Here is a 16,949-nt window from a genome sequence, read left to right on the forward strand (position 1 = left end):
GAGAGGGACTTTATCTCATGCACTTACTTCTATGATGTATATAAGTGTGCATCCATTTTAGAATCGAATAATAAAATTCAGTGCTGAAATGGAAAACAAAATAGAACCTTTGGAAGTACAGTTGGACATACCTTGTGTCTTAGGCAGTTTTAGCAAAAGACCCCCAGGGTCATGAGTACCTGTCCTGTTTGTACAAAGATCTGGCTGGCTGTTCCACTCTTGACTGGGAGCTTCTGTTGATAAAAAATGGAACTTAGCCCATGGGTCCCTGCCAGATGTTGAGTTTTCTGAAGGCTATTTCAGCTAAAGCTTAGGCATACCAATGTCCCTAGACTGATTCATCTAGAACATTCTTGTCCAAAAGGGGGTGGGGGGTTGACCAGCCATTTAACTCATCTGTTAACCTCAGGATATGTGGTGAAAAGGCTATTAGAACCCAAGCGTGGCATGTGCATCCTCAGTGGTGTTTGTTACTGTGCACTGCCAGCTGGGTGGACCTCCTGTTAACTGCCTTTCCCTGAGTCCTGGGACCATGCTGGACATGGCCCAGTAGAAGGTGATGTCAAGAGTGCTACATGGACAGACAGACCCGGGGTTGGATCCCAGCTTTGCTCCTTCCTAGCTGTGTGGCTTTGAGCATGGCACTGCCTCTGTTTAGGTCTGTTTCTCATCGGTAACATGGGGCTAACAATTCAGAGTTGTGGTGGCAACCACCATGGCAAGATAGATGAAGAGGCTTTGGAAATGATTGTCTTATGGGTTTCTGAGACTGGAGTGTTCAAATACCTTTTTTCTTTGGAGCCACCTAGAGCCATCTTGAAACACACACACACCCAACTCCAGGAAATGGAAAATTCTAATGGCTCAAAGGGAGAAGAAAGGAGGTGGGATCTGCCTTTGGTGGAGTTTGCAGGATTTCTGAGACCTCACTTGGGCCACTTGGACTCGTGGGAGTGATTCCTCCCTTCCCCTTTCCATCAGTCTCTCCCGAGCCTCTCTTTTATGCTCATCACTCTGTGCCATGATCTGGTTTACGTACTCATTTGTTAAGTGTCTGTCTCCTCCATCAGAATGCCAGCTGCATGAGACTAGGCAATGTGTCTTCATTCCCCACTGCACACTCAAAGCCCAACATGTTGCCTGTGACTGAAGGCACTCATTAAGTGTTTGTTGAATGAATGAATGACGTGAATTTCATGCACTGCCCAGGGCTGCAGTTTTTTCTCTTCAAATTTTCTTCTTGACCCTCAGACTGTGTTCATCCATTCATTTTGTTAATAGTATTTATGAAACATCTACTCTGTACCAGCTACTGTACTAGGCACTAGGTTTGGAGCAGTGAACAAACCAGACGTGGCCCCTGTATTCACTTCCTATTGTTGCTATAACAAATGACCACATACTTAGTGGCTTAAAAGCACACAGATTTATTATCTTACGGTTCTAGAGGCCAGATGTCCAAAACGGGCTTCACTGGGTTAAAAACAAAGATGTCAACAGGGTTGGTTTATTCTGGAAGGTCTCAGGGAGAATCCATCTCCTTGCCTTTTCCCAGCATCTAGGGGCTGCCCACATTACTTTGCCTGTGGCCCCTCCTCATTCTGGCCTCTGCTTCCTTGATCACATCTCCTTCTCTGACCCTGCCTCCCTCTTCTGAGGACCCTTGTGATGACATTGAGCCCACCCAGATGATCTAGGATAATCTCCCCACCTCAAGATCCTTAAGTAATCTCATCCAAAGAGTCCCTTGTGCCATGTAATGAAATGGATTCACAGTTTCCAGGGATTAGGACCTGGACATGCTGTGGGGGTAGGGGCAGGCATTATTCTGCCTACAACAGCTGCAGTTCTCATGAAAAGTATAGCTTAGTGAGAAAGAAAGGTGTTAACCAAATAAACATATGCATGAAAACAGGATTATAGATTGAGATGAAGGCTGTGATAGCTAAGAGTCTTTGCAAGAGTCCTTGAGCAAATGCAAGAGAACAGATTTAAGTTGGAGGGTCACTGGATGGCTGAGTTCTGCAGGTGGGGGAAGTAAGGCAAAGGCCCAGTCACAAGAAGGGGCCCAAGTGCCATAAACAAGGGAAAATGGCCTCCAGAGAGACTCAGGGCTGCAGGGTCTGGGCCTAGCAGTATTTTAGATTTTATGTGAGACTCCATGGGATGCAGTTGAAAGGTTTAGGCAGAGAACAACTTGACCTTTCTTCCTTCCTTCTAGAAGACCACTCTGGCTGCTGTCTTGGGAGGCTTCAGGGTAGGCATGGGGGCTCCAGAGGGGAGGCTCCTTCAAAGTGGCCTGCTTGTCTCTTTGACTTCGTCTGCAACCTCCCAGGCCCTGAGTCATCTTGGATGCCAGAAAGCCAGGAGCCACTCGGCTCTCCTGAGCAGCCCACTCAAGGTCACCAGCTGTTCTTTAGAGCCACTTCTTGATGGTGTCTGTCATCAGCAGGAAGAACAGGTCTCCCAACAATGTCTTTCCTCCTCTTCTGGCCACGTGTTTCCCTTTCAGTCACCAGGAACAAGTTGTTCCATGGCACATGGGGAGGAGTCAAGGAGGGCGTTGGCTTCGGGTGTGGAGGCATTTGCTGGTGTCCCGTTGCCTGACACCTGTCCCTTCTCGGACTCTCTGAAGCTGCTCCCGCTCTCCATTGCCCAACAAGAACATAGCTGTCAGCGAACGTTTTCTACAGACACTGAATCCCCCATCACTGTCAGAGCTGGGGAGGGAAAAGATCAGCTAAGCCTCTTGAAAGTCTCGGGTATTTTTTCCTGTTTTAATTTTAGCCCCTTGTTGACTAATAAAATAGTTGCGTGCAATGAAAAACTCATGTTATCTAACAGTAAAACGGTCCTTGAAATCATGGAGGGTGCTTTTCTTTTAAAGCTTTGCTCTGTGACCTCGAATAAGTTGCTTCTTGCCCTGGACATCCCATTTTCCAGAATCAAAAATGCATCCATCTGGACTCCAACTATTTGATACAATCTGGAATTGGACTAAGCCCAAGGTTTTTGCTGTTTCGTCTATGATAAAGAGAGTTGATTAATTCAACAAATGTGTGTTGCATGCCGACTGGTGCAAGGCACAGAACCAGGAGTTTGAGGTCCTGAGATAGTAGGACTTACTCCGTATCCTGAAGGAATCTATCAGTAAATTTCAACCTGAGGGAGAGTGTTCCGTCTGCTTCCCCAAGGCAAAACATTTAGTTAGCACTTGGAACTATGTGATTGTCTCTTAGTTATAAATCATTCTTGTCTATTAGTTAAGAGAGTTTCGAAATGTGTTTATGTATCTCAAAGCTAATACTAATTCAGCACCTTGAATACACTTTTATCTTGTAGTGATGGTCCTTGCCCTTTGAGGAAGGGACTGTTATTATCTTCATTTTACACGTATGGGCAGTGAGACTTGGCGTCGCCACAAATAGCCAAAGGCAGAACAAATATTTGACCATATAGGATCAGCTTCTAGACTCTAGGCTCTGAGCTACTGTGCTAATATTTGATAAAACAGTTCCAGTGGTGGCTTGTCCTAGGCTCTGAGCTACTGTGCTAATATTTGATAAAACAGTTCCAGTGGTGGCTTGTCCTAGGCTCTGAGCTACTGTGCTAATATTTCATAAAACAGTTCCAGTGGTGGCTTGTCCCTGAATGTCATTGAATTGCTTCTGGAAGTGGATTCACCAGTACAGACTCATCTGACTATATCCCTGCCCTCTTCATTTACTTGAGGACACAAAGCTCTGTGTCCCCTGCCCCCAACACCCCTTGACCCCCTATTCCAGGCACTGTTCCCCAATGAAGTAGTAGCATGTTAGAAACTTTTAAGTGTCCAAGACTCCTGGCCTCTGGCGAGTAGATTAGAAGTAAAAGGAATTGTCAGGGAACCAGCAGTGAAGTTCAGAAAATTTATTTTATGTAACTTTTTCCTAAATACAGAAGTTAATTCATACTTGTGGTAGGTAGAATAATTCCCAAAAGATGTCCATGTCTTGATCTCAGAATCTGGGAAGATGCTGCTTTAAAGGACAGTAGGAACTTTGCAGATGTAATTAAGTTATGGATCTTGAGATGAGATGATTATCTCAGCTTATCTGGGAAGTCCTTAAATATAATCACAAAAGTCCTTATCAGAGGGAAACAAGAAGGTCAAAGGCAGAAGAAGGAGATGGCACAACAGAAGCAGAGGTTGGAGTGATGGAGCCATGAGCCAACAAATGCAGGCAGCCTCAAACAACTGGAAAAGACAAGGAATAGATTTTCCTGGAGCCCTCAGAAGGAACTAAGCTTGATTTCAGCCCTGTAAGACTTATTTCAGACTTTTGTCCTCCGGAACTGTAGGAGGATACATTTGTGTTGTTTTACTAAGTTTGTAGTAATTTGTTACATCCACAAAAAAAAGAGAAAACTGATACGATGCTCATTGCAGAAAATTAGGAAAGTACAGAAAAAGCATAAAGGATTTTTTAAGCCACTGTAATCATTCTGCCAAAAGGGGGAAAAATTAATATTTTGGATTATGGCTTTGCAGACTTCTTCTGTGTGTGTGTGTGTAATTATGCATTTCACAAAAATGGTATTGTAGTCAGAATGTCTGTTTGAGTTGGAGCAGCCTGATTTTAGGGAGTGTGAGATATCAGATGGGAGGGTTGGCATGGATGTTTAGAGTTCTGGTTTCTTTACACATGTTTGCAGTCCTTTGTCTGCAGAAGTGTGGAAACTCTTGAAGGTGGGCAGAGAATGACCATGTGGTGGCCGTAAGAGCTCAATTTGGCCCGTGAAGGGATGTCTCCTTGGGGACACTCACTCTGATGTTTTCTTTCTTTTGCAAGCATCCCACTACTACAAATACAAGCAGCAGTTCATCTTCCCAGGTGAGTTTCATGTGAGCTGGAAGCAGCCCCTTCTGAACAAGCCCTGCTGTGTTGCAGGAGTTGCTGGGATGAATGGAGGCAGATGTTGTGGGGGTGCCTAAGATCAAAGAGGGTGGTAGTGGAGCCATCACACCTCAGGATAATGGCTGAACATGGAAGTGGAGAAGAAAGAGTGGGAAGTCCTAAGGGCACAGTGGGACCCAAGGAGGTCCCAAGGCACCATGGAAAGGCCTGAGAGGGTGGAGTGCCATGGAACAATGGGCAAGGGTGAGGAGGGGTCTAGAGCCATGTGGCAGGGAAGAGATGGTCATAGGGTCCTGAGCTGGGCACTGAGAAGATGTGAAACCAAGGGGCCTTATCATACCAAAGGGAACCCAGGAGAAAGGAAGATTCAGAGATGATCAGTCAATGCTTCAGGCTGGATGCTTGAGGGTTCTGGCAGCCCCCTACTCAACAATGAGGAATTTTGTGGAGGATGTCATCCAGAACCCTGGTCCAGCTGAGCAGGTAGAGTCCAGGTGGTCCAGGAAAGGAGAAAGGAGTTTGGCCAAGGGCAGAGATCCAAGATCTGGTGAAAAATTAGCTACCCTGTCACCCAGGAATCAGGCCTTTGTGGGGGTTGTGGACTTCACATTTGTTTTCTGAATGTCCAATCTCTGGTTTTCAGATGTGGTGCCGGTGCCGGAGACGCCAACCCGGGCGCCCCAGGTCATCCTGCATCCGGTGACCTCGAATCCAATGTAAGTGGGACAGAGATGTCTTCCCCCTTCTCCGAGATTCCCAGCCCTGGCCCTACAGTCCACTCCGGTTCCCTATCTTCTTTCCTCCTCTTCCTGGAACTGATGGAGTTGGGGGCAGAGGGAGATGTACAAGGGGTCCAGAGAGACACAGGGAATAACTTAGGCAAAGAGAAAGAACGTAAGAGCTCAGGCAGAGACAGGCAATGCTGTTCCTCACGAGCAGCTATGCCTTGTGTCTCTGCCCCTGCCTGTCAAATGCATTTTCCAGGGGCTGGACTGTTTCCTAAGGGCCCATAACACCCCTATGATTAGGAAGACAACTTTCCCCAGGCGATAGCTAGGGCTTAATGAAAGGGTAATTATTCCATGTCACTGAACATGGAATAACTTTTGAAAGTCTCATATAGGTTTATACCAGGAATCAGCAAACTATAGCCCATGGGACAGATCCAACCTCCTGCTTGTTTTTATATAAAGTTTTATTGGAACACAGCATGCCTATTTGTTTACAATGTCTTGTGCAGGGTTGCTTTCTCAGTATAACAGCAGAGTTAAGTAGTTGTAATAGAAACTGTAGGGCTTGCAAAGCCAAAAATATTTACTCTATGACCCTTTGCAGAAAGAAATTTGCTAACCTCTGGTTCATATTATTATAAAACTAATATAAGCTAATTTTGGAAAATTTGGACTATTCATTAAAAAGGGAAAGGCAAAATAATCGCTCATGATCTCACCACTGTTAGAACTTCTATGTGTGTTCTTTCCATTTATATTGTACATAGTTATGACCCACAAGATATGCAAGCAGTTACTATCCTGCTTTGTTATCTTTATGCTGAACATCACATTTTATGAATATTATTTTAGCCTCTCCATAGACATTGTTGGTTCTTGGTTTTTGTTTGTTTATTTTTTGAGACAGAGTCTCACTCTGTCACCCAGGGCTGCAATGCAGTGGCACGATCACAGCTCACTGCAGCCTCAGCCTTCTGGGCTCAAGTGATCCTCCCAGCTCAGCCTCCCGAGAAGCTGGGATTACAGGTGTGTGCCACCACACCCAACAAATTTTTTATTTTTTTATTTTTGTAGAGACAGGGATTTGCCATGTTGCCTAGGCAGGTCTCAAACTCCTAGGTTCTAACGATCCTTCCACCTCAACCTCCCCAAGTGCTGGGATTACAGGCATGAGCCACCACACCTGTCCGACATTGTTTTTAATGGCTGTAAAATGACATATGATGTAGAATAATTTTCTTAACCATTTTCCTATTGCTGGATTTTACATTGCTTCCCATATTTCACTGTTGTAAATAATGCTGCAATAAATATCTTTGTGCGTAGCATCCTTCCGAAACAGACCCTCTTTCCAGGTGGTTTATTGCTTGTGCAGCAGAAGTGAAGGCACCTTGGCCGGGCGCAGTGGCTCACGCCTGTAATCCCAGCACGTTGGAAGGCCAAGGTGGGAGGATCACCTGAAGTCAGGAGTTGGAGACCATCCTGGCCAACCTGGTGAAACCCTGTCTCTACTAAAAATACAAACATTAGCCAGGAGTGGTGGCACACAACTATAATCCCAGCTACTCGGCTACTCGGGAGACTGAGGCAGGAGAATCACTTGAACCCAGGAGGTGGAGGTTCAGTGAGGTGGGATCATTCCACTGCACTCCAGCTGGGCAACAGAGGGAGACTCTGTCTAAAGAAAAAAAAAGTAATAACCACAAAGTCACCTCCTTAACTTCTTTGGTTGTGATGGAAGCCTGGGGCTTGCTAGGATTTGATCAGTTTCCCAACTCACCTTTTGCCTGCTTAGTTTTTCTTCTGGGTCCCCTAACTGCTTCATCTTTTCTGACTGGTCTTAAGGACTTTATTAAAGACTTACATGGTACATCTCTGAAATCAAAGGAGTAGCAACTTGCCGGGGGATATGGTGCTGACATCTAGCTCCGGATCATTTCTCTGTTTCACATAAATCAATTCTACAATTTGTGTAAGATGAACTCCAGGTTATTAACTGACAGTCCAGAGGTACCAGCGAAAAACAGTCAATAGCTGCTTGCAATCTGCTTAAATGTGTGTGGAGTGATGGCAACTCTTTGCAGAGGGAAATCGTTGAATAGCCCTGGCTGCTGGAATCACACCTTGATGCAGAGAGGAGGGTGGCCTGTTTTGGTTTGGGGCATGAGGAGGGACTCCAGCTGCATTGTCCCAGCCAAGTCTCCCCCAGGGCATCAAGTTCCCAGCATGTCAGCTGTCATCGTGCAGGTTCATTCCACTTTCCCAGGCTGTGCTATGAATAATTGGTTAATACCATGGCAAATGCCACTTTGGGATTGACCTTTCTTTCTCCTTCTTTTAGTTCTTGTGGTCTTTCAGACTCTCTGTCACCAGGACCCCCTCCAGCAAGTGGATTGACTCTGTGGAGTCAGCCACTTCCTGCAATCTGAGGGTCAGGATACGGGAGGTTCCCCAAATGAGGAGGGGGAAGGGGGGATCTACTGGGGAAATAGGAAAGGAGGGGTGGGGTATTCATTGTGACTCTTTTTTCTCACCTGTCTCAGCTCTTCGATGCCTTCAACAGCCCCCTTCTGTCTCCCTGCTGCACTTCAAAAACACATACACATCCCCAAGTCTAAACCCCGCAACATACCTCTAATGCACACTGTGCCCAACATCCATGACATGTTAAATGTCACATGCATTTGACAGTCCGCTCACACCTCTAATGTACACCCAATTATACCATCAGCATACAGCTTCCCCCTCGACATCCTGTGTGTACACCCAACTCACATGCACACAAGATAACCCTGCACAAAGCACAACCCATAATACCTATGCAGTGCTCACACAAACACCTTCTGACGCCCTGCCAGCATCTATACCCAAAATGTTTGCTTACTAAGAACAGAACTGCAGCTCATGAGCTTGTGAATGCATCACACACACACACACGCACACACTTGTGTCTTCCAGTTCAATATGGTCTTTTAATTTTCATTCCACACGTCCTCATTCCATGTGATTGGCAAGGCCTACCTCAAACATTGGGAACTTTTAAATACACCCAGTAATTCTCTCATCTTGGAATTCCCACCACACTCCATTCATCCAATTCATACCTAACTTTTGGCCTTGTTACTTTTAGCCTCTCTGCATAGTATCTACATACTGGCTTTAGTTCCTTCAGTAGGAACACAATATTCCTTAAGGTCAGAAGCCATGCCAGTTTCAATTCTATATCCCTCCAAGGGCCCAACACTGTTCTTGGCACACACATCTATTCAATAGTCGCATGAATGCATGAATGAACAGACAAACAAGAACATTGAGATCCTTCCAAGAAATTCCAAATTTGTGTGAACTTCGGAGATCTGATTAATTCTTTCCTGGCAAACATATAGAGCTCTGAGGACTTGTCTACCCAGGGCGTTTAGGCCAGTTTATAAGAAAGCTGCTAGATTACTTGAAACCAGAGCAATGAATAAAAATGAGCCCTGAGCGGCCCAGAAAATCAACTTAAAACAAGCTCCTTGCACACTGTGTTTCGTGTGTGTGTGTAGCGAGGTTACGGATTATTTCAGACACGCGTGTTGAAATGAAATGTGAGATAAAGGCTTGGTGGTGAAGACTTCCCATCTGGGGATTCTTCATACAGAGCTAAACTCAATATACAGACCTACCTTTTCACCTAGGGATCACGTTTCTTTTTCTTTCTTTACAGCTTGGAAGGAAATCCATTACTTCAAATTGAAGTGGAGCCAACGTCGGAGGTGAGAATCAGAGAGCAGTGAAGCAACATTTTCCGGGGGCTGCCCAGAACTTGGCAAAGCCGACTGACGTTTTGGATGACGCAGAGGGCTTGGGGTCAGACTGGGACTGTGGTGGCCCTGACCGATGGATGTTCTAACTCTGGGACATTTAGCAAGCGGTGGCCCCTCCTAGCACTGAGCCTAATGGGCCATTATATGGCATGCATCATGGAAAAGCCAGTTGTGAGGAAATTGTCAAGAGATTTGCATTCTTAGTTGAAAGATCAGCTCAGGGCCGGGTGACTACCGAGGGGGATGTACCCTGCTGCCTTCAAAAGAGTATGTGGGAGGAGGTGGGGGCCCCAGGGATGCCGGGCTTGGAAGTATTGAAAATGCGCTGGGGCTTCTTCCCACCTGCCTAAGCGGCTGCAGAAATACATAAAATGCCCTGGCTGGAAACCGTGGAGTCCTGGCCCCTCAGCTCTGCCACTGCACTGTCTTGTACTGAAAGGAATCGAGTCAGGGCTTCCAAGGAAAATCGTGTTCTTTTCTGGGACTATCTTGGTTGTTGAAATATGATCCTGGGAGAAACTAATGCCTCCTGTATTGTTTCTCCTGAGTGTGCCAAGGGGGGCAGTGTGCTCAGGTATTCTGGGTCAGGAAGACCTGTAGCCACTCAAGAGGCCACCTTCTCAGGCTGTTTCATCAGGTCCCAGGGTCTCTGGGAATCCCTGCTGGCCCTGGCCCCTGCTGCTCCTACAATTCTGCAGGAGAATCCAAGAGGCAGTTCACCCCAAAGCACCCCTAGATATCATGCTGATAAAGTAGGTCCCTACGCCTTGAGCATTTAACTCTAGTGGTAGTCACGCCAAAGTATGCCTGAGTCATGTGGGTGTGCATGGCAAAAATGCAGATTCCTGGTCCTGGCCTGCTGATATTTTGATCCAATAGTGCTGGGTGGGGCCCAGGAATCTGCACTTTCTCGGGCCTCCCACTGGGTGTTTAATACAGGTGGTCAGTTCTGTACAAAGAACTTATCAGGCCTTCATCTAAAACCTCACACCGCCCCGGGGCAGATTTTCTTACCCCCACTTTACAGTGAGGAAAGGCAGCCTCAGGGACGTGAAGCCACTGGCGGAAGGTCACACGGAGGCCAGATTTCAGCTTGCTTTGATTGCTAAGCCCATACTGTAACCCCTCACTCTCGTGTCTCCTACCTTCCCACCTGCTGTAGGAGCCTCAAACATCTAGCTTGTAGCTCTGACCTCTCCCAATTTTTGAATCATCAATTCCAAATTTCCTGGGGGAAGCAAAAGCTACTCCATGTTGGCAGTTGTCACGTGTTACATGCAGATGCACGGTGTACCCGTTGTTTTAGCCTGTCTAGCCTGTCAACTTTATCACATGCACATAAACAACCAAACCAAAAGACTATGGAAGAATAGGAAGGGCCTCGGATATTCAAGTCCAGAGACCTGGATCTTAGTCCCTCCTCTGTCTGGCTGCATGACCTGGAGTGAGTCACTTCCCAGGGCAATACATGGGACTTTCGGTGCTAAAACCAGGAAGATTCCAGCAAACTGGAATGGGTGATCCCCATAACACTTCTCTCTGAGCCTCAGTATCCCCCCATTTAGCACAAGAGAGGTGGATGATCATGATCTCCCTTTCAGCACCTTCACTATAGTATGATTCTAGACCAGATTCTAGACCTGGGGAAACAGAGGGACGTGTGTCTGCACCAGCTCCAGATGCATGTAGAGATGTGGCCAGACCTACGCATGCACACGGGACCCAGCAGGACCATGAGGGAGGCTGGGGCAGTGGCAAACCCAATTCTGACCTCTCTCCCACTCCGGCCACAGAATGAAGAGGTCCACGATGAGGCCGAGGAGTCAGAGGATGACTTTGAGGAGATGAATCTGTCCCTCCTCTCGGCCCGGAGCTTCCCACGCAAGGCCAGCCAGACCAGCATCTTCCTTCAGGAGTGGGACATCCCCTTTGAGCAGCTGGAGATCGGTGAACTCATTGGAAAGGGCCGCTTTGGGCAAGTGTACCACGGCCGCTGGCACGGCGAGGTGGCCATCCGGCTGATTGACATTGAGAGGGACAACGAGGACCAGCTCAAGGCCTTCAAGCGGGAGGTGATGGCCTACAGGCAGACACGGCACGAGAATGTGGTGCTTTTCATGGGCGCCTGCATGAGCCCGCCTCACCTGGCCATCATCACCAGGTCAGTTCCACCTGGGCTCCCACCCAGGAATTGGCAAAACTCTGCTTCTGGCATGGTTGAGAAATGGTTTTCTGCTTACTTGACCACTCTGGTTAATAGACCATCTCCAGTTCCACCATGTACAGTTAACTTACATGGTTTAAGACTTAACAGTCCAGAAAATACTTAATTTATTTATTTGTTTTTTTAGAGGCAGGGTCTCCCTCTGTTGCCCAGGTTTAAATGCAGTGGTATGATCATAGCTCACTGCAGCCTTGAACTCCTGGACTCCAGAGATCCTTTCGCTTCAGCCTCCCAAGTAGCTGGCACGACAGGTGTGTGCCATCACACCTGGCTCATTTTTTAATTTTTTGGTAGAGATGAGGTCTCACTATGTTGCCCAGGATGGTCTCAAACTTCTGGCCTCAAGCAATCCTCCTGCCTTGGCCTCCCAAGTGCCAGGATTGCAGTCCTGTAAGCCACCACGCCTAAACCCAGAAAATATTTTTAATGCTAAAACTCTTTAGCGAAACCAAAGAGTACTAAATGGAGAATCAGAAACATTGGGTCTTGCTGCCCCTGTATTCCAAGTATGTGTGTAACAGCTTCTCAAAGAGTCACTTTCTCCATATGTGAAATGAGTATATTCGACTAAATCAGGAATCAGCCAGCTTTTTCTGTAAGGGGCCCAATAGTAAATATTTTCAGCTTTGTGGGTTGTACAGTTTCTGTAGCAGCTACTCTGCTCAGCCACTGTAGTCTGAAAGCGGCTGTAGACAATCTGCAAATGAAATTGCAGAGCTGTGTTCCAATAAAAGTTCATTTACAAACCCAGGGAGTGGGCTGTATTTGGCCCATGGGCCATAGTCTGCAGACCCCTGATTAAGATTATTTTTCTTTTTGAGACAGAGTTTTACTCTTCTTGCCCAGGCTGGAGTGCAATGGTGCGATCGCGGCTCACTGCAGCCTCCACCTCCCTGATTCAAGTGATTCTCCTGCCTCAGCCTCCTGAGTAGCTGAGATTACAGGCATGCACTATCATGCCCGGCTACTTTAGTATTTTTAGTAGAGACAGGGTTTTACCATGTTGGTCAGGCTGGTCTTGAACTCCTGACCTCAGGTGATCTGCCTGCCTTCGCCTCCCAAAGTGCTGGGATGACACGCATGAGCCAAGATTCTGATAACTATTATTCTGGTTTTCATGAAAGTTGCAGAGCACGTTTGCAGTCTTTACCATTGTGGTTTGGAATATCCAGGATCTGTGGTCTTTGGGTACACAAAAGGGATAGTTCATAGGGAACTAATATTGTGAAAATGTTTCTTGAACTTTCTCAGATTTGCTCTCTGGCCTCTCCCAGAGGCTTGAGGCACTGGGGGAAAAAATAGCTTTGGTTTTGATGAAACAATTGTGAAACAATCCTTTGGTTTGTTTTTAAACCCTGGCACTGGCTCGCCTGTAACATTAGGACTGGCCTCTGCAGTGGCATTCTTAGTATGACCTGTGATGCCAAGGGCCCGTTAGGAGCTCTCTCCTTCCTCTACTCAACTCAAGCAGTGAGACCCCCAATGCACAAGTCTTGCATCTTAGCAGGCCCAGAGCAGATGCTGTGGGCTCAGAGAAGAGCTGGTGTGTCTTCGATCTCCTCCCTTGTGAGACAAAACCTCCTTGAGTCCACTTAGAAGAACTTGGTGATTGGTAGAAGGTGCATTATATTCTGTATCCATAGATGATGCAGATGGTGGGTTGACCGGAGTGACTCGTGCTTTGAATGATAAGCGCTGGTGAAAGATTGGGGATCTAGGGATGGGCCTCCAAGCCTCCTTAAATCAGGGTAAAAATGGTGGTTCTCAACGCTGCACAAGGCAGAGAAGTGGCTCTGAAGAAATCAGCCCAGGGAATCTTCAGAGGCTGAGCTGTTCTGAGTGTAAGCTTTTGCTGAGTAACTACTCCACAACTTGGTGGTTTCTCTGTATCCTATGGACAGTTCTGGGCTTAGCCAGACTGAATAGCTGGGCTCTTGTAGTTGGCTGTGGTCAGCTCTGGGTCAACAAGGGGATAGTCAGTCTTAGTTGCCCTCATTTGTGTGTCTCCTGGTTGGCAGACTGTCAGGGGATATCCCCAACAGCCTAGCTCAGGCTCATTCTCATGGCGGTCTCAGGTTTCCAAGTGCAGCGAGAGGTCAAGACCTACATCTGTTGGCCAAAGAAACTCCTATTCTCCCCTAGATTCAAGGCATGGAGACACAGCCTCTACTTTTGAATGGGAAGATCTGCAATATCCCGCTGCAAGGACGTGGCTGCAGGATGGGGTCAATCTGTGGCTATTTTTGCAATCTACTACAGAGAGACCCTTAGCTCCCTTTCCTTCCCTTTCTTACCCAGTATATATCCTCATCTTTTAGCAGCAGTCGATAGCCTATTACTTGGGATACACAAGTCTGGTTGAAGGGTGGTCTTTACCCCACCCCTCGCCTTCTCCATTGCTCCCATCTTAAGCTCTTACCCCGTCTTTCTCTCTGGTCAGCTCCTCACCACCCTCCTGCCTCCCGGTTCAGCATTATCTATGGAGCCTAATCCCCGTGCCTCCCTCACCCCCTTCTCAAAGGCTAGCAAGTTGGAAATAGACAAACTCAGCAGCCATCCTTGAAAAACGAGTGGTCATTATGAAAATGTGTTGCTCATCCTGCAAGCCAGCTGCATTTGCGGCCCTCTTCTATTATGTACAAAATTCTGAGCCCCCCTCCCCAAGCGCCATAACTGCCTACAGATTTCACAAATAGCCCAGCCTTTTCCTGGCACCACGATAAAGACTCTGCAGCTTTGGGACGTGTAATTGGTCTCTGAAGTGTTTTGGTATTTTGTGTGAGGATGCCAGATGAGCCCAGAGAAGTGGCATTGATTCCATATTATTGTGTTGTTATATATTTATCTTAGGGAGGGCCTCTGTGCATCCCTCTCTCTGTTCAGTACTGTCCACTTGTTGGCTCTCCAGGTTTCTTATCTGCACGCTCAGTTTGAAACCAAATATTTGAGTAATTTGATTAATCACTTGCATTCGCACGATTGGCTGGCAGAGGTTGATGGTTGGACGATAGCCAACCAACTGGAACCATTTTTGGAGCCTAGATTTATTTTACAGGGAACATAAGACCAGATAATTACCTGGCATATTCTGGATCAATTCACAATGGCACATTCTAGCCAATTACTTAGTAATTATCATCGAAGTTAACAAGTATTTCTAAGATTAGCTTCCTTGCAATGCGATATGTGTGACTCTTGGGGAATGAGTAATAACCAACTAGTTACCCAATTGCTATAGCCACAAATGCTATTAGCAGCAGGATGGCTAAATTGTTTCACAATTGGGTCATTATGGGATTATTGCAAAGCTATTGACAGTCTGCACAATCACTCATGTGAAAAACTCCAAGTGAAATCTGAAAGCCAATAGAGTTGAGTGAAAGTGTCTCTCACCCTTCTACCTTGCTATCTAGGGTTTCACAGGCCTCAGTTTCTCCTTCTGTAAAATGAGCAGGTGGAAGCAGATGTTTGTTGCAGTGTCCTGCCAACTCTGACAGTATTCTTTGCTTGTCTGATAACGAGCTGTGTTTGAGAAGCAGCTGGGAACAGATCTGGAACGGAGCATCTCAAAGATGCTGTACCTGGACCTTCCTGCACCAGAGTCATAGGAGAGGAAAGTTGTAAAAATGCAGATTCCAGAAAAAAGACTGTGATGGTGGCAGGTGAGGACAAAGGGGAGAAGGTGAGGGTAGAGAAGCTGTCAGGAGCAAGACTGGAGAGAGCAGGGGTTCTCAAGCCTGGTGGAGGAAGGGGAGCTTTTCATACAGTAACAGTGCCTGGCCCTGCCCCAGAGCAAAATCTCTCATCTTCAGCACTGCTGATATTTGGGGTCAGAAAAGGCTTTGTGGTGGGGGCTGTCCCATGCACTGTAGGATGTTTGGCAGCATCCCTAGCCTCTACTCACTAGATGCCAGTAGCACCAAGCCCCAAGTTGTGACAACCAAAAATGCCCCCAAGACACTGCACTGGCAAACCCTGTGTTATGAAGATCACCAAATTAGGGTTGCTGTTTTGACAGTGGGTGAGGCTCTGAACCAGCAGAAGCCAAGCCATGCTAGGTGGCATGGCTGAGCCTTTTTGCTGAAATCGGTTCCCTGGTTGTGGGGTAGAACCAAGACAGAGCCCTCAAAAATAAACCAAAAAAGCCACAGATTCCAGCAGCTTTCAGCAAGTGCTTTTCTTCAGGCCAGGCATGATGAGGTTCTCCTGTTTATCCTTGTGCCTATTTTACAGGTGAGAAAACTGAGGTCAGAAAGGCAGGGGGAGCCCTTGCCCAAATCATAGAACAAATAACTGGCAGAACTGGGAATAAGCAAATGTTTCTCTGAATACTAGTAGTAGTTTCCTTCTTTGCCAGTGACTGCCAAAGCTGGGTCAAGGGGAATGGGCTTCATCTGTGAGCACTTTTGTGGCACAGAGATTCTGCATGTTTGGTCATATCACAATCACCTGGAGAAATTGATAACAGTTCCGGGTGGAGGCCCATCCGACTTCGATTAGCTTGGACCGCTATCCTTTTTAGTAAGTGCCAGGGGATTTTGTTCACACCACAGTGTAAGAACCACTGACTTATTATAACTGAGTTTCATTTTTGTAGCTTTGATTTTCTGGTGTTTATGTGCTTCTCCAATACCCTGTAAATTCCTGTGGCACCAGCATAACCATGCGCACACACATGTGCACACACACACGTGCACACACACGTGCACACACACACACTCGCTCCTCTTCCCTATAAACCCTAAATTACACACCAATTCTCTTCTTTCTCTCCTGTTCTCTTTCCCACATCCCCTCAAAGAAATGCACATACTCTATCTTTCCCTGCAAAACTCATTCCACAAATATTAGCAACTCACAAAAGTGCTGTGCAGAACTCACAGAACATACAGTCAGTCCCTCACAGAAGCCCCCACCTCACCGCCTTCCCCACTCCCCAAATAATTTTGTTGAACTCTACAAGTATTTAAATCTGTGCTTCTTATCATGGGGTTCCCTAACCAGCCTTACCTGCGAACTTGTTAGAAATGCTAATTCTCCCTCCCACCCTCCCCCGCTGAATCAGAACCTCTGCGGGTGTGTCCAGCAAGCTGGGTTTTAAGACGCCCTATATGGAATTCTGGTTCATGCTCAATTGTGAGACCTGCTGCTTTAAAGAAAGCGGGTCCTTCTTCCCACCTGGAGCAAACTGCCTTTACGACTGCCAAGAGCTTCGGGCACACCTTGGAAACCTCTTCTCTCAGGCACTACTGAGAGGTGTGCAGCTGAGTCCACAATGGGTGAGGGCCTA

At 46.8% G+C, this 16,949-nt stretch overlaps 1 protein-coding gene across 3 annotated transcripts in view; it reads left to right on the top strand.

The window, feature by feature from the left end:
- The window catches only part of KSR2 (kinase suppressor of ras 2), a 512,275-nt gene that overhangs the window by 437,009 nt on the left and 58,317 nt on the right, over positions 1-16,949 (top strand). For all 3 annotated transcript variants that reach the window (XM_033220446.1, XM_033220445.1, XM_033220444.1), the window contains 4 exons: positions 4,833-4,874; positions 5,542-5,614; positions 9,336-9,384; positions 11,229-11,596. In XM_033220446.1, coding sequence (XP_033076337.1) covers positions 4,833-4,874; positions 5,542-5,614; positions 9,336-9,384; positions 11,229-11,596 — 532 coding nt within the window. The remainder of the gene's footprint in view (positions 1-4,832; positions 4,875-5,541; positions 5,615-9,335; positions 9,385-11,228; positions 11,597-16,949) is intronic.

The sequence above is a fragment of the Trachypithecus francoisi genome, unplaced genomic scaffold, assembly GCF_009764315.1.
Source record: "Trachypithecus francoisi isolate TF-2019V2 unplaced genomic scaffold, Tfra_2.0 Lachesis_group11, whole genome shotgun sequence".
In the NCBI taxonomy this organism is placed as follows: domain Eukaryota; kingdom Metazoa; phylum Chordata; class Mammalia; order Primates; family Cercopithecidae; genus Trachypithecus; species Trachypithecus francoisi.